At 37.4% G+C, this 19,015-nt stretch overlaps 1 protein-coding gene across 1 annotated transcript in view; it reads left to right on the top strand.

The window, feature by feature from the left end:
• The window catches only part of schlank (ceramide synthase schlank), a 204,038-nt gene that overhangs the window by 132,609 nt on the left and 52,414 nt on the right, over positions 1-19,015 (top strand). The window contains exon 7 of the mRNA XM_090380709.1: positions 14,497-14,625. Coding sequence (XP_090236835.1) covers positions 14,497-14,625 — 129 coding nt within the window. The remainder of the gene's footprint in view (positions 1-14,496; positions 14,626-19,015) is intronic.

A 19,015-nucleotide genomic window follows, 5' to 3' on the forward strand; every position in this document is an offset into this window, starting at 1 on the left:
TGTGGAGAGCATTGTCGAGGCCACGTTATGTCCAGGATCTGGGTATATTCTTACCATGTGTATGCCATATCCAAAAATTTCATTACTTCATACAGAATGTCCCACCCACTTTTTCTTACGATTGAATACACCATGAATTGTCAAACTAATAGAGCAAGCTTATCTGCGAAAAGATGTAAACCTCCCAAGCACTTCCTAATTCATTTCACAAATATACGTGGTCTCAATTCTAATCTCAACGATGTCCATTTCCACTTGCAGTCTACCAAACCCTATGTACTTTTTCAGTTATCGGTTGATTCAACTACTGCTCATCTCAGATGCCCAAATTATTCACTGTATGATTCCTTTCACCTCAAAGGTGGTACTTGTGCATATGTCCGTTCTGATATTCCCTGTCAGAGACTTGGCAATTTGGAATCCCCTCTCTTTGATCTTCTCTGGCTTAAAATCTCTCTACCTCATTGTGTCAAATTCATCTGTTGTCTCTACCGTTCTCCCAACTCCACTAATCACTTGGAGCTCTTTGACTTCCTCTCTTTGCAACTTGACTTTCTCCAGTCCAACTTTCCTAACAGTGAGGTAATTTTCCTTGGTGATTTTAATGTTCATAACTCCAACTGGCTTCCGTTTTCTAGTCACACCGACTCAGCAGGTCGAGATGCTGAGGCTTTTGCAATTACTAATGACCTAGAACATATTGTTCATTTACCTACAAGAATACCGGACAATCCTAATCATACAGCCAATACGCTTGATCTTTTTCTCACAAATAACCCTTCTAAGTACACAGTCGAAGTGAGAGGTCCTTTAGGCACTTCAGATCACAACTTGGTGATTGTCTCTTCTCCAATGGAACCTTTATCTCATGGCTATTCCCAACCTTGTGTTGTTTGGCATTACAAGAATGCAAAATGGGATGGCCTGCGAGACTTCTTTTCCTTGGTTGGATTACTGTTTCAAAACTTCTGATGTCAATGTTTGCTCAGATCGTGTGAGCAAAATTATTCTTGCAGGAATGGAATCCTTTATCCCACACTCCACTTTAAAATCTCGTCCTTTATCTAAACCTTGGTTTTCCAATAAGTGTGCTAAGACTGTTCAAGAGAAGAATGTTGCATATCGTAATTGGCTTGTTTCTAATTTTTCAATTTCATTTTCTGCTTACACCGAAGCTCGCAACAATTGTAAAGCAGTTATTAATCAGTCCAAACTAGAGTTTGAACAGGCTAAGAGTAGAAAACTTGCTTCTTGTCCTAATGGTAGCCGAGCATTCTAGTCTCTTGCCAAAGCTATTGGCCGCAACTTTTGCCCATCTCTGCTCCCACCTCTGTCCAAACCAGATGGTTCTGTTGTCACTTCAGCCAAGGATAAAGCTGACCTGCTAGCATCCCATTTTTCTTCCAACTCATGTATTAATGATCTTGGTAAAACACCTCCCACCATTCCCAACACACTCCATTCAATGCCTCCTGTGGTCTTCCGTCAAAAGGATGTCAGAAGGATTTTGACGAATCTTGATGCTATGAAAGCTCAAGGTCCCGATGGTATTTCTCCACTTATTCTCAAAACCTGTGCTCCTGAACTTACTCCTATTCTTTGCCACCTTTTTTCACTTTCTTATTCCAAAGGTGTTTTTTCCTTTTGCTTGGAAATTTGCTCATATCCAGCAAGTTCCTAATAAGGGTGACAAATCCCTCCCATCCAATTATCGTTCCATTGCAATTACTTCTACTCTTTCTAAAGTAATGGAGAAATTAATTAACCGTCAACTCTTAAACTACCTAGAAACCTTCCATCTGATCAACGATCGCCAGTATGGATTCCGTCAGTGTCAATCCACTGGTGATATTCACGCTTATGTTACCCATTTATGGACTAATTCAATGGAAAAGTTTGGTGAAACACAAGTAGTTGCTCTTGACATCTCAAAGGCTTTCGATCGTGTTTGGTATAAAGGTCTTCTAAACAAGCTTCCATCTTATGGTTTGCCAACTGTTTTTAGTAATTGGTTATCCAGTTTTCTCTCTGATCGCTCACTGAAGGTGATGGTAGATGGCTCTCTGTCTTCTAACTTCTCCACTAATGCCGGTGTCTCCCAAGGTTCATTTCTTTACCCACTCTTTTCCTCTTGTATATTAATGACCTTCTTCCATTGACTGGAAATCCTATCCATAGTTTTGCCGATGATAGCACATTGCATTCCACTTTCCATTTTGAGAAAGCTTATCCTGCTCAATCAGCTTCAACTTCTCGAAATTCTGCTACCAATTCCTTAAATGCCGATCTTCAGGTAATTCTCCAGTGGGGCAAAGACAATTTAGTTGATTTCAACCCTTCTAAAACTCAGTCTTGTCTTATATCTCGCAAAAAGGATTCTTCTGCTCCTATGCTCCTCCTTAGTGACACTCCGATTTCTAGGCAAAGTGATATATCTCTTTTGGGGATTACCCTGACTTCTAATCTTTCTTGGCACAAGCACATTACAAATATTGCTTCCTCTGCATCTAAAAAACTTGGTTTTTTTCTTTTGCTCTTGCCATTACTTTTCTTCCAAACAGCTGCTCACTCTGTATAAATTGCAAATCCGCCCTGCCATGGAATATTGTTCCCACATCTGGGATGGTGCCCCCAAAACCTCTCTCAGGCTTCTTGATTCCATTCAGAAGAGGGCAGTTAGGTTAATTAATGATTCATCTTTAACAAAATCTCTCCACTCGCTTTCTCATAGACGTACTGTTTCTGCTGCATGCTTCTTCTACAGATACTTCCATGGGCACTGTTCTTCTGAATTGGCTTCTATAATTCCCGCTCTCTCTCTCTCTTTCAAAACAGTCCGAACACGTGCTGCCACCAGCCAACATTCATTTACTGTCCAACTTCAAACTCACAGAACCAACTTTTCATCTTTCTTGTTTATTCATTCAACTTCCATTTTCTGGAACAACCTTGCTTCATACATATTTCCTGAAAATTACAGTCTACAGAAGTTCAAGTCCAATGTCAACAAATATCTTCTTTCATCTTCTCAACCTCCAACCCAAGCACGGTACTAAGTACTATAGGTTCTAATGCCTCTCTTGTTTGGGGTTTACATAAAAAAAAAAAACTATGAACACCTGGAAACTGTATGTCTGTTGACAAACTTGGATTGCCAACAGACATGCAGTTTCCAGGTGTACCCCCCCCCCCTTTTTTTTTTTTAAATGCTGGCTCCATTTTGGGGCAGAACCTATCTGGCCTTAGTTTTTCAGGACAGGATTTCCTTGCCACTACCATTAGATTGAGCTACTAGTGGTATGGAATTACTGCATCCACAGGTCATTGGCTTCTGCCTTCTGATGGACAGGATATACAGATTAATAAGTAATGTTATCAACTGGTTAAAGTTGATGACATTGTAGAGCAGCTGCCATCGTTTAATGCACAAAAGGTACACATTGGTATTAATGATATTCAGATAAGACACCGAAGATTAACAAGTAAATCCTAGGTGTCCAAATACAGGGCAATGTTGAGAAAAGGTCACAGGTTAGGATTGAATTTGAAAGTATCTGCAATTCTACCCAGACAATAGGAAAAAGGAGGATGTCATGAGAACCTTGTTAATCAATTTAGCCCAAGAAAGACTGTGCAAGGCCCATGTGGTAGAATTTTTCTAAGTGCAGTCTGTGCCTTTTAACAGGAGAGGCTAATTTTATGGAGATGGATACATTTAAATGGAAGGGGTGTGAGGAATATTTGCTGATGTTATCGAGGCAGCATTAGGTGGGTCGGAAAACCCTTAGCTAGGGTAGATACACAGCCTAATAGATTAACTACAGCTGCAGCTAGAAGTGAAAGTGATTCTTGAACTACTACTTCTATTAGAACATGCAGCAGCCTGGGAGGCAAAGTATCAGGGATTTCAATACCTGCTGGGGATCTTCATAGAACAAGCACTTCAAATTCATCAAATAAATTTGAATTTGAAGTGCTAGTCAAGTCATCATATGCAGACATTATGAGGATAACAGAGATATATAAAATCATTTATTGCCATACAATAAAGTAAGGGAAATATCCCTTACTTTATCCTAGTAGATCTCAGTCAACTCCAGTTCAGTGTTGGTCCAGTCTATAATCCTGAAGGAGTATGTCTGTACTGGGACTGTGTAGGTGTTTATGATGCTGACCATGTTCCCACCATTCAGTTTTGTTTTTAGTAGGCTCCTCAGTCTCTTATGATATTTCCCCATGAGGTGGACCTTGATCTCCTTGTGTTCTAACTGTTGAGCCTGCATCATCCCCAGATATTTGTAGGTCTCTCCCTCTGTCATGGCTTCAATATATTTGTCAGTCTTCAGTTAATAGTTTCAGCCGACTGGATTTCCATGATGCATTTTATGGGTCTTGCATTTGTCTAGGCCAAATAGCATCGTGATGTCAGTGCTGAATTCTTCAGTGATCCAGAGTGTCTGTTAGAGTTAATTCTCAGTTACCTCATAGAGTTTGATGACATCCACGTACACAGGTGAGAGAAGGTGTTCAGGTTCTCCCTCCCTTTTTTAATGGTATATCCATACTTGATGTTGTTGAGCATGGTGGACAATGGGTTGAGTGCTAGGCAGAATCACTGCGGACTCAAGATTTCTCTTCTAATGGGAATCAGTCTGGCCTTGATGGTGGTCCTCAACCTTCACCATAGTTGCTTTTGGGAAGTATGTAAGTACTGTATGATGCAAGAAAGCAAGCTTATGCAGCATAATCCAAAAAAAAAAAAAAAAACTCTCTCATTTCACCCCTCCATTCGTTCCAAATACCTGTCCAGCTCAGCCTTAAATTTATTTAGGCTATCAACTTCGACAACAAAAGATGGAAGTCTGTTCCACCAATCACCTGCCCACTGGCTAAAGGCAAAAGCTTCATTCTCCAGTTACTATAACAATATAACTTACTGTTGGAGCATAAATTTGTTTTATATTTTACCACCGTTATCCTTTCTGAGATAGCCTGCATATCTACTACAGATTTTGCAATTTCTTTCTTCATTATTAAACAAGCTCCATTTTTGTATTCTGTTTTATGGAAAACATAATTTTGAATCGTTCCTTTCAAATATTGCTTATTCTGTCCTCTTCTTTCTATTATTCCAAGTATATCAAGATGCATGTTTCTCATTTCTTTTATTAAGTTGCTTATTTTTCTAGTATATATAGTGTTATGACATTCCATGGCCCTACTTTTAAACATCTGTTCCTAGTGTTTAGCCTGCCATCACATGAACAACCGTTTTAACATACTGACGAAGAATATGGATAGGAATGCCCACATTCCAGTTAAAAGTGAAGTCTCCTAAATGTATTTAAAATGCCTCTTACTCACTCAGAGTACACCCATTTTACAAAAGAAGAGTAGCTAGTTTTTTTACACATGGATCCAGTGGTGAGCTATAGTGGGCTCGCGAGAGCCCATTGTTATTTTTTTGAAAAGTTATGAGCCCATTGTTGAAATGATTATTTATTTTACAAATGAAATCCTGAATTTAATTATTGAGTATCCAGAGCCAGACCACAATGGGTCCTATACCCAGCATTTTAATGGCACAATCGACTAGTTATGTATTTTAAAATTGCTTCTTTGAATTAATTACAGTCGGACCTCTGTTTAATGAACTTCTTCATAGCGAATTGTTTTGAATTCCCCTTGGTTTCTACGGAAGCATTTAAAATAATTTCTGTAGAATGATGGATTACGAGAGACAACTTTGTATGCATTGTTCTCACCTCTGGACTTTAGGCAATTAGAAAGAGCGAATTAAGGGTGAAGGGGATTACCGTTCCACGTTACTGGTGTCTGTAAAACCAATGGAGCCACATTCCGAGAAGTTGCACTAGTTAATGCTTTCCATATCCAGTCAAAGGATTAAAAAATATTCCCGACACGGATAATAACCTCTGATCAACTTGTGTTGTGGTTTCTCCTTTACTCCAACAAAAAGTCATATGTTTTTCAGAGAAATGAGTGATCCGCGCCTTCCAGTATATTTCTCCTGTCTATGTTTACATGGTCACAGTAGCTGAATATCCGAGAGATTCCGATATTTTGCATGGTATTCAAAGAACTAGTGACGGTAGCGACGTCGAGGGGAGGAATGAGGCAACTTTGAGGTAAACTTTCCGAAGATGAAATGTTGGCAGATTTGGAAACCACATCCAAGGCTTTCACTGTAAAGAAAATGTTCCGAAATATAATGGCATACAGACAATAATTCAAAAAAAAAAAAACTGTATGCATTATATCACCAACCTCCAAAAAACCAGTGCGAATTAAGGATTGTATAAAGATCAGTCATGTGTTCGGGCCACGATGGGCAGCTTGTAGCTTGCGGATGGCAATATGAGAAAACAAAAGGAAATATTTATTTTTTAATGCTAAATTAATGACAGTATACAATTATTTCACAAAACCACATTACTGACAGCAATCGCAGTTTAATTATATCAAAATCACAAATTAAAATTTGCAAAAAATCACACAAATTATGAAACATTTAAGTATTATAATAAATTTAATATACTGAAATAATCATAATGATAATGCTAAGGCTAAATCTATTATTTGGTTAACTTGTCTCTGTGCAGTGTGCGCTGTTGTAGAACGGATTGATTATACGGTCGAATTTTGTGATTCGGTGAAGGCGTTTTCTTTCTGATTGATTTGTGTCATTGAGGGGGGTCTTACTGAGGTAAGGTGTTTCCCCCATCCAGCTGTTTTAAAATCAGTAAACGAGTTCAATTTAAAAACATCGTTAAGTGGGGGACACCCTAGGTATATCAACGTAGGAGGACAGAGAGTGGCACCTGTCAATCACTGATCTGGAGTTTTACCTACTTAAATAATCTTATTATAATAATAACAAGAAAATGGAACATTTTTTCCAGGGATATTTTTTCTGTAATTTATTCGAGGCACGATGCGCAGCTTGTAGTTTGCAGACGGCAATTGAGGGTTGGAGGGATTATCCCCCTTTGTGGGCAAACATTTTGAATCAGAAAGTTAAATATTTTGGATTATTAAACCGACTTATCAATCTGGAATTTAACAATTTAGCACTAATGATAGACCTTAGCTTTCAGAAGCTTTACAAAGTTGCAGCATCACTACAGTAAAAGCTGATAAATTAATTATTCTAACTATCAATGCTATCACTAATTTGAATAATTCTGAAGGAAATTATGAAGCTAAAATTGAGAGCATGTTGAAGTTGAAAGAATTTGAAGGAATCGAAAGTAAAAACACATTTAAAAATTACCTCGTGACACGTTATTAAGGATAAGTTATTAATGCAACTGACTAATTTTAAATTAAATAAAGAAAATAATGTTACTATTGACAATGAGGAATTGAAAGAAATTTTAAACATATGCTACCTGGAATCGTGGAATACGAAAGAACTTTTTGTCTTCATGGCAAGACGGTGAAAAACAAATAAGAAATTTAAGTTTTCTGATAAAAAAAGGAAAAAAAATGAATGATTTTAGAGATTTTGTGGAAGACAGTTTATCTTTAAAATCAAGTGAAATTCCCTTTTCAATTAAGAAAGCCAGAAATATCTTTAAAACCATTGCAATTAGCAGTGCTGAAGCTGAATGAGCTTTCAGTGTAATGAATAATATTGTGACAGTTGAACATGTTGTAGATTATGAAGACCATACATCTAAATGGAAAACCATTGCATTCAATTTGATCTGGATCGTTATGTCAAATAATTCCACTGTAATCATCGCTCAGCTATGATTACAGTGGAATTATAGCTGAGCGATGATTACAGTGGAATTATAATCATCGCTTAGCTATTAAGCAAAGCAGAAGATCAACAACAAATATTAATAAAAAAGTAAATTGTATATGGCAATGTTTAGAATAAATTTTTCTTGAATATTTGTATAATATTTTTTTCACGTAATCTGATTTTTGTGTATGTTTTCTAGAAGAGTTTGTTTTTTATGTAATATTTGTTTTTATATCGTAGAATGTTTTGTGATAGTTTTTGTTATTTGTGATATGGGAAATATTTTGTGTTATTTTTTTATTTGAAATATTAAAATTTTATCATGAAAAAAATGTATCCATTATATTTCCCTAGTTGTTAAAAAAAGAGAGATGAATAAAAAAAAAGTGGCACGTGTGCTGAGCACGCACGATAGATGGTATTATGTGAATCCCTTGCATTTCTTTTAGGTATTTTGATTTGTATATTGATTACGAAATAAAAGTGCTTTTGTATTATAATTATTTTATTGAACATTCACAAATTTTCATAATTTCTGGAAGAAAAGATACATTGGATTTATGATAACTAAAGTCAGAGACGTATACTTCCAATTGAAATACTAATCTTGTATTGGAAACGACATATGTAGCTGTTCAGGGCACTTAACAATGGAATGTTACGAAAATGCGAGATGAAAAAATAAATTGTTGTCAAATATTTATATTGTTGCAGTCATATGACAAGCATTAGCATTACTAGAGGCATATGATGCAAGAAAGCAAGCTTATGCAGCATCAGCCAAAAAAAAAAAAAAAAAACACTTCCACTTCACCCCACCGTTCGTTCGAAATACCTGTCCAGCTGAGCCTTAAATTTATTTAGGCTATCAACTTCCACGACAAGGAATGGAAGTCTGTTCCACCAACCAACTACCCGCTGGCTAAAGGCAAATTTCCGCACGTCTATCCTACATCTGTCTTTCCTCAATTTGAATTTATGCCCTCTCAGGTGATTATTCTGAGCAAGAGGAAGAATCCCATCAGCATTGAGCATGCTCAAACCATTCAAGGCTTTATACACCTCTATCAGATCACCTCGCTGGTGCCTAGTCCCAAGACACTGTAATTTGCAAAACTTAAGCCTTTCTTCATAAGAGTACCCCTTTGTTCCATTCACTAATCTTGTTGCCCTTCTCTGTACTCTTTCCAGCAGCTCCACATCCTTCTTGAAACGAGGCCTCCAGACCTGTATACAGTACTCAAGGTGTGGCCTGACCATTGCCTTATACAAGGGAATAATCACCTCCTTATCCCTGCTAGAAAAATTCCTGTATATCATTGACAAGACACCATGAGCTACTCTTGCAGCCCGTCTGCACTGCTCAGAGAACTTCATATCTGCCTGCACAATTACCTCCAGGTCCTTTTCATTCTCTACCACTGTCAGTGTAGTACCACAGAGTTGATACGTTGCTCTGGATTGCTGTTTACCATATGTAGTACTTTACATTTGTCAATGTTAAACTTCATTTGCCACCTCTCAGCCCATCTGCTCAACCTTTCCAGATCCTGTTGGAACATATTCTGTTTCCAGATATGTTGCAGCAGCATAGTATCAGTAGTGTCCTTAACAACCATGAAACCTTTGTATCGTCTGCAAACTTGGACATTAAAGGCGCCTCCGTAGCCAGGTGGGAAGGAGCAGCAGTGTGTAGCACACGCTTCTTGATTAGACCGGGGTTCGAGCCCGTCACCACCAAATATGGAGAATGCGGAAAGGTCATGGAATGACCACCGTATATCCCGGAGCAATATGGCCTTAGTTGCTAATGCTCCAAATAACAAATAACAGCGTTCTGGATAGTTTTCTCAGTTGTTGCAAACTTGGACATTAAGCTTGATATACCATCATCAATAGCATTTATAAATACCGAAAACAATAATGGACCCAACACTGAACCCTGTGGGACTCCACTAATAACATTGGTCCACGATGAGCAGTGTCCATTGATTACCACTCTCTGTCTTCTCCCCCTCAACCATCCCTTTATCCATAGCAGCAATTTTCCTCCAATGCCACACTGCTCCAATTTGTGCAGCAGTCTTCCATGTGCAACAGTACCAAAAGTCTTTCTAAGATCCAAGTATATAATATCAAAGTTATTCCCTGCATCCAGTTCTTTTGTGACTGCATCATAGTATCCAATCAAATTGGTCAGGCAAGACTTCCCCTTAACAAAACCATGCTGTGTCCGAGCTATAACTGAAGTCTTGTCTAGATGATCCTGCAGTGCTTCTTTAACCAGTGCCTCCATTAATTTTCCTAGAACAGAAGTTAAACTCACAGGTCTATAATTACTTGTCGGCCTTTGATCCTCCTTTGTGAATTGGGGTCACATTTGCACATCTCCAGTCTGTGGGTACCTCCCCTGAGTCCAAGGAAGCTCTCATAATTATGGCTAAGGGTTTGCTTACTTCCTTTGCTGTCTCCTTTAATATAACTGGATAGATCCCATCCACCCCAGGTGCCTTTCTTGTGTTTATCTTCAACAATTTCTCCTCCACTTTACTCTCAGTTATTACAAGATTCTCTAGCTTACTGCCAGAGTTGAATACACCCCTGATATTCCCCTCGCTGAATAACTCCTCATGTGTGAATGTCGATGCAAAATATTCATTCAGTTTGTTAGCTACCTGAGCAGGATCATCAACAGTTGACCCATCGATATCGTGACCAAGCTGATTCATCCCTTTCCTTCTAGAGTTTACCTAAGTAAAGAACTCTTTGCTGTTTTTCTTTGCATCCCTTGCCAAAGATTTCTCGTAATCTGCCTTTACCTGCCTAACCTCCTTTGTAACTTGGTTACAGATCAACCTGTATCTATCATAGGCTTCTGTGTCATGTGTTAATTTATATGTATCTCATGCATTTTTCTTCTCTGTCATATGTCTCAGTTCATTTGACATCCATTTATCCCTAAACTGTGAACAATATTTTTTAGTTGGTATGTAAAGCCTAGTAGCTTCCAAGATAAGTTCTTTGAATGCTTCCCATTTTGAATTTGCTGTTAGTAACATCTTCAGTTGGTCCCACTGTATAGAATTTAAATACTATCTCAGACCATCGTAGTCACCTTTACAAAAGCAATAACCCTTCCCTTTACCCCTGATGGTAGTTAACTCTTTGAGTAAATCCCACTTCAGCACACTGTGATCACTGCCACCTAGTGGTTCCTTTATCTGCAGATTCTTAATGCATGAAGAATCACTACTGATAATCAAATCAAGAGTATTACTCCTTCTAGTTTCCTCCCGAACATGCTGATGTAGAAAACAATCATCCAATAAATTCACAAAAGCCTTGCTATTGTGTGAGTGACCAACCCACAAATTCCAGTCAGTATCTGGGAAATTAAAATCCCCCATTATAACACTCTCTGATTTACTGGCCCACTCTATTTCCCTGTACAGTTTCTGATTATACTCATCAGAGTCATTAGGCCTATAGCACACTCCTACTCTCAATTTTGATCTCCCAATGCTTATGTCACACCAAACTGACTCGACACTGCACTTTTCAGCGATGTCGACTGGCTTCACTTCCTTGGATTTTATGTGTTTCTTAACTAATAGCATAAATCCTCCTCCCTTCCTATCTTATCTATCCTTTCTGTAGATGTACACCCCAAATTCCAGTACAGTCGGTCCTCGTATAACACGTGTTTACATTACACGAATTCGATCATACACGATTTATAAATAGGGAACGATATCTTATATAACACGAACCGAATTCGCTTATGCACGATTCGCCTTTGTGTTTACAAGAAATGGCAATCACCCCAACCGAACGCAACACGATAGAAATGAAGAGAAGATTCTGAAAATGTATTTATTTTTTATATCAGTGAAGGGGAAACACATTTCACCATAATAACGTAAAAACCAACACAATTCCAGCTATCGGTATAATCGCAAATGCAATTAGATCGAGTTTACTACCAGTTTATAACAGATTCCACTAGCAGAAACGCAACTGGAAATTGTTTTATGGTAGTAACCCCCAGAAATGTGCTTTAGTAAAATGTGAGGTGTTAATAGTGTATCTCTGCCTTTACGGTGTTGTTTATTCAGTTGCTACACGGGCACAGCTTTGTTTATGTGTATCAAGCGTGCCTCCTCGTTTTGTAATTGTGCTTTATTCCCTAAAAACAGTAAAATACTTAAAAGGTGTGAAAAGGAAGCGTCCTGGTGAAGACACTGCAGATTCAGAGAGAAAAAAAAAAAAAAAGCAATATCGATAAACAGAGGTGGACTGGATAAAAAATTCTTACCAGGGAAAATTTATAGTGACCTCATATTACGGTTTATGGCCAATATCACACCGGCCTCCGGCCCGCCGGGATTTCCCGGGTAAGGCTTATGGCCAGTCCGCCTCTGTCGATAGAGAAAAAAATATGAAATTGTGAAACGCTTTGAGCAAAATGAAAGACCATGTGATATTGCACGTGCTACAGACCGAAATGAGGCAACGCCTAGAATTAGAAAGAATGCAGAGAAAATAAAAAACAACTTTCATAGCAGGAACAGCTCAAAGTGTAATTAAAATCCATTAGATTAAGACACAAAGAATTGGAAGAGATGGAACGGCTGTCATCTGTTTGGATAGAAAATCAAACAAAAAACAAGTTTGCTTACGATAGAAGCAAAAGCATTAGCAATATTTTATTACGTAATAGTCGTAATTAAATACGTAAGCATTTTATTACGACTTACGTATTATAAAATACGTATTTTATTTTATTTAATATAATAAATTTTTTACTATTTTATTAATAAATCTTTATTTATTATATTATAATAAAAAATATTATAATATTATTTTTTATTACGTATTTTAATCGTTATAAAATACTTACGTATTTTATAACGATTAAAATTACCCGATTATTTATTGTGTTTGGTAATGTTTTGGTTCCAAATGTGTGTTCAACCTTGGGTGGTCGGCACCTAACCCCACTTTTCGCATAGGGCCTGTTGTTTATATTGCACGATTTTGCATTGCACGAGGGTTTCTAGGAACACAACTATTGTGCTATACGAGGACAGACTGTACTGCATTCCTTATATCTGTGTGAGACCACGTCTCTGATATCCCAACAATATCCGCCTTTGATGCTTTGAGCACCTCAAATTCATCAAATTTATTTACCAAACTCCTAGCATTGGTGTACACGCAAGTATATATGCACCTGTTTCTATTCCTAACACAACCCATGTGTTTACTTGTACCGCAATGACTCCCAGCAGTCTCTGAAATATCCTGCATCTTGTTTTTCAGGCTTCTGCTCATTCCAATAGAAGCAGTGCAAGAATCACTTTCACCTCTGCTAGTGGCTACTGTTAATCTATTAGTCTTTGTATCCCCCAAGCTAGCAGTTTTCCGATCCACCTAACACTGCCTCGATAGCAACAGCAAATATCACCCTTTCTATTTAAGTGTATCCCATCCTTGTAGAAGCAGTCTTTCCTGTTAACAAGTACAGTGCAGGCTGAAAAAATTCTACCCCTTGAGCCTTGCACAATCTTTCCAGGGCCGAATTGATCGACAAGGCTCTCATCATATACCCCCTCCTATCGTGTCTGGGCAGAATTGCAGACACTTTCAAATTCAACCCTAATTCACGGCTTTTTTCCAACAGTGACCTGTACTTTTTTTTTTTTTATGTGAATCCCAAACACGAGAGGTATTAGAACCTATAGTACTTAATACCGTGCTTGGGTTAATTTTGTTAAGTAATTCTGCCAATCTCCTACTCTTGATATCATTAGTGCCCATGTGTACAACTATATCACCTTTTGTGCCCTCAAAAGATGATATACAAATACTTGTATTGTTGCAATCATACTTACTTCAGGAAGTATGATTGTGACATCATACTATTAAAAATTTCTAAAAAGTTAGAACTCGAAATACTATCGTATCCAAGTATTATTGTAAAGTGGAGGGGGGGCCCATGATGACCAGGCTGACTCAATATCATACTGGTCACGAAAAATTTTCATGCACTCTAATCACACTACTAGTGAGTGTTCGGCGCAGACTAGTAGTGTGAACGTGAGAAGCGCCCCCTGGCTGAAGCCTGCAGCGGAAGACGTCACTTCCATGACGTAATCCGTGGCAGGAATCCCCAAGGATGTTTCGCATCAAAAAGTCAGCGAAACTGCGAGCCCATTGTTAAAATATTCGCAGCTCACCACTGCACAGATCCACAGAAATTTTCCACTAGCACCAGATACTTCACCTATGAATGAACAAAGCACTCCTACACCAAAGTGAACTTAGCATATCACTCCTGAAAGATTGCTGGTTTGTGGCTCCCGTCGTATAAGATGGGTAAAATATAAACTTGTATTTTCTTCTAGTAAATACATAATAAATATGACAAAGTATTTGTCCAGAATATTATTTTATACACATCCTCACAAGGGTAGACAGAAAAGCACACTATTACTGAGCTTATATGTAGAGTGCAGAGAATATGTAGATTATGTGGAGTACAGAGAATGCGTATAACGTATAATTTCTAATGAAAAAATAGATGAAAATTTGTCTTCTGAAAGCTGCTTTTTCTGCTGATAGAAAGTAGTTACATAATATTTCATTATCCATTACTACTTTAATTTTGCTATATTCTTTACCTATACATTATTTAATGTGATAAATTGTTCCAATATTAGGATTTCCTCCAGATGTTTGTCCACCACATTGTCACTATTCTTTTAATGGGTTTCTCATGGGCTTGCAATTTGACACGTATTGGCTCAATTGTACTAATTGTCCATGATTTTGCTGATTGCCCACTGGAGGTAAGTTGTTAATTGTAGTTTTAATAAGGTGTAATCAGATGTTTTTGATATTAAGTAAAGCTTTTATGGAGAGGGATCAAAAAGGTTGCTTAACCCAGTAACAGCACATGACATGGTCCAAATAAAATATATCTTTAATTAAAATAGCTGTCAGAGTCATGTAAATATGAATTTTAATGTAATATGAATTTTAATGTTTCTTTAGTACTTTTTTACTTTTGATCCAAACCCATGATTTTGTTGGTTAAAATAGAAGTATGTCCATTAAAAAATCGAATCTTAAGTATCAGGCTATAATTACAATTAAAAAACACTGTTACCCTGAAGTATTTACTTGTGTAAAGAACATCATTCTGGGACCTGTACCTTGATCACATGCACAGTTCCTCTTGGTTGTCAGGATGTCAAGGCAAGTAAGAAAAGGGAGAATGCTTAATAATATAGAGAAACAAAAAAAGTGAACCCCAACATTTTTTACAATATAAATTTATATTCTGTTACTGAAAAGTTGCATCCAAAATGCATCAATAGCAAAAAAAAAAAACAAATCTACCATTCTAACTTATCAGTGCTTTCTTATGAAATAAAATTAACCAATCCTTAAAAAGCAGAAGACAATGTGTGTGTTTAGTGATTGTTAAGGAACTCTTAAAGCTTCTCAGAAATAAAGCATCGTGAACTACATGCAGTTTTTTAGTGAAACACACCTTCATATAAACAGAAAGCTCATTTGTCACCTTTGCAAAATCCACATACCAATATTAACAATCCCCTGTATATCCTGAACTAGTTATAATGTTGTAACCAGTTCAGAACTCTTTCATATTGGCATGATCAAATTGTGAAGGCACTCAGTTCTGAAGCATACTTTTAAGATATATTGGAATAACTTTATATATTTTCTCATGAGTTATATGTTGATAACACTCGGTTCAGAAAGACCACGAACTATAAATCTTATAGACTTGCCCTAGAGTTTCCTTAGGCAAATTTCAAAGGATTTATAGTGGAGGTTTTGCTTGGACATATTAGTTACTCAGTTTTTAACATGGGTAATGTAATCATTTTGAATGGGGAATATCTTGAAGGTAGCAGTTACTACCATTCCAACACAATCAATGATTGAAAGTGATAAGAGACTTAGAAATATGCTCAATCTCTCAATATGCACAGAAACTCTTTAAGCCATGCTCAGAACATCACAATCTTTTACTATCCATTGCGCCAAAAGGATAATATGCTGAACGTGTTACATTAAACTGTGTTTTCCATAGCTATCAATTTTTTTTTTCATTTATTATGTAAATAAAATGGTCCCGTGAACAATAAAAAATCACTTATTGAGATACTAATGGTCGCTTCTGCACTACACTGATCTTTTAGAACTAACACAATTTCTTGTTGTTGCTGTGAATAGCACTGCCCAAGGTAAAGGTGTTTTATTACATTATAACCCCTCAAGAAATAGCAAGTATGTAGATTATTAGAATTAGTAGTGGAAAATGATGCAAAAAGGCAAGCTTATACAGCATCAGCAAAAAAAATAAAATAAAACCACTTCCCGTTTCACCTTTCCATTCCCTACAATAGTTTGTCTAGTGCTTGAATTTATTTATTTAAGCTATCCCCTCCCACAACAACAGATGGAAGTTTGTTTCACCAATCAACCACTCACTGGCTAAAGATAAACTACTGCATGTCTATTCTGCAACCATCCTTCCTCAATTTGAATTTATGCCCCCTCATGTGCACAGTCAGAGCAAGGAGAAGAATCTCACCAGCACTCAGCTTGCTTAAACCATTCCAAACCTTAAACACAACATTCAGATCATTAACAGGTGCCTAGTCTCCAGACACTGCAGTTTGCAGGGCTGAAGCCTTGATAACTTGGTAAGAACACCGCTTTGTTCCACTCACCAGTCTTGTTACCCTTTGTATTCATTCTAGCAGCTTAACATTCTTCCTAAAATGAGGCCTCCAGACCTGTATGCAGTGCTCGAGATGTAGCCTTATACGACGGGATAATCACCTCCTTTTCCTTGCTAGCAAAATTCCTGTATATCATTTACGAAACCCAGTGAGCTGTCCTGGCAGCTTGTCTGTACTGCCCAGAGAACTTCATATCTGACTGCTCAATAACCCCCAGTTCTTTTTCATTTCCCACTACCCTGAGTGTTTTATTTTATTTAATTTTATTATTATTATACAGTACTATGCATTTGGTATGTTACCTAAATAAAGACGTTGAGATTCTTGAAAGGGTCCAAGAACAGGTAACTCATCTGGTGAGATTGACAAAAAGGCATCCATATGAGGAAAGACTTCAAATATGTGGTTCGTACCACTTGGAAACTAGGCTCCTTAGAGGAGACTTGACTGAGGAGTTTAAGGCTCTGAGAGACATAAGTAAAATGAATGAAAGTGAAATTTTCAGGGTTATTAGTAATTCTAGAACTAGAGGCCATAAATTCAAGTTACGGGGAGATGTTTAGACTGGATTGCAGGAAGTTGTATTTTAGCCAATGAGTTAGAAATTACTGGAATAAGTTACCTACATGGGTGTTAGAGGCTGACAGTTTGGGGAAATTCAAAGTTCAGCTGGATAGTTACCTGTGGGAGGAGGGGAATGCATAGATTGTCTATTTTTTCATTTATTATTTAAATTATTTAATTTTATTGTTATTTTTTATTTTATTTATTATTATTATTTTATTTAATTTTTTTTTTTGTTATATTTTTGGCTGGTGCACTATAAGCCTTAGGCTTCCTTGTACCACGTGGCCATTACCAATACTCTGGAGTTACCACTACCTATGTGCAGTATTTTGCAATTATCAATGTTAAACTTCAATTGCCATTTCTCAGCCCATCTGCCTAACTTATTTTCTCTAACTTAGAATCCTCTATCTGAAGGAGAAAAAAAAAGTATGTGCTAGTAAAGTAAATAATGAAGTATATTATTTTTATTTCAAGTTGAGAAAATGTCCTGCACACAAATTAATATTTTTCTGATTAACTACATTAGCTATTTTTTAACTGTATCACCCCCTTGATGTAGTACCTGAACATGGTGAGATCTCCTGGTGATGCAGCTACTCCTCCAGATTAGAATCACAGACCTACTAGCCTTAGCTAGGTCTGTGATTCTAACTTAGCTATGGCATTAGCTAGTAACTTAGACTGTGAGGATTCAATCCTCACAGTTTAGGTTACAGGCTAATGCCATGGGAGTCTGGTGTGTTTGCCATCCACTGCAACTCGTGGAAGCTTTGAAAGGGGATACTTGTGGTTGAGGGGTCTAGTTCCAACACTCCACTTTGGTACCTGCTTTGACAAGATGGAAGTTCAAGGATAGCTTTCCCCTGTTCAAATAGCTAGTGGATTCACCTGCAAGGGTTGAGCATGTCAATGCCACACCTCTACCCTCATAGTTTTAGGAACAGCATTCAGGCTGATGGAAGTGTTGATGTGATGCCTGGATAGTGGGCACCCCTTTGGGCTCCATGGTGGATGGGGAACCTAGACACTGAAACAATAAACAAATCAAGAATCTTGAGCATCCAAATTTTTCTTCTGTGACCCCAACACAGTCCCTGTCAGATATATTTTGAGAGAGACACCTTAATATAATTAAGGAAAAATGAGACTTCTATAATACCACTTCATCCAGCAAAACAGCACAGAATGGAAGAAATATCAGGACATATACTACCTTTCCTGCTAATGTATTCCACATTGAAAAGCCCATAGGGAAAATGTCACCCTTCTTTATTCAGAAAGGTCAGGGAATGACCACCGCATATCCCAGAGCAATATGGCCTTAGTTGCTAATGCTCCTAAAAACCAAATAACAAACAAACATCTTTATGTCATTGAAAATGACAAACACTCAGAACAACTCATTTGAGCTGCCACAGCTGGGAATTCCAATTATGATTGTACCCTACAAGATACAAGACACAAAATTCATCCCCAGGCATGGGGATGAATTTCGTTTTCGTGTCTTGGGATCTTCTTTAACTGTCTGTACATGAAGTCTGTTCAGGTCGCTGAAGTAACCTGCCTTTCTCATCGTACTCATTTTATTACTCCACTAAGGCACTTCAGCTTATTTTATAGGTGTGTTGTAACATGTAACCTACCAGGTCACAAACTATTTCATTTGTCTACAACAGGAGACATGCAGATACTGGAATGCTGGATTTTCTAATAAAATGATAGGGTATGTTATATAATAATTTATTAGTTGTATGTAGAGAAGTTAGATTGGCTGTCCATAATTTAGTGTTAGATTTATATAGGAAGAGTTTCCTTACTCTTAGTAGGAGTTTTTGTGATGACCCCAAACATGAAAGACCTAAGAATCCACAGTACTTGAGTGCAGTGCATA

Source organism: Mastigoproctus giganteus, chromosome 1 (assembly GCF_048544385.1).
Source record: "Mastigoproctus giganteus isolate SK-2022 chromosome 1, ASM4854438v1, whole genome shotgun sequence".
NCBI classification, from domain to species: domain Eukaryota; kingdom Metazoa; phylum Arthropoda; class Arachnida; order Uropygi; family Thelyphonidae; genus Mastigoproctus; species Mastigoproctus giganteus.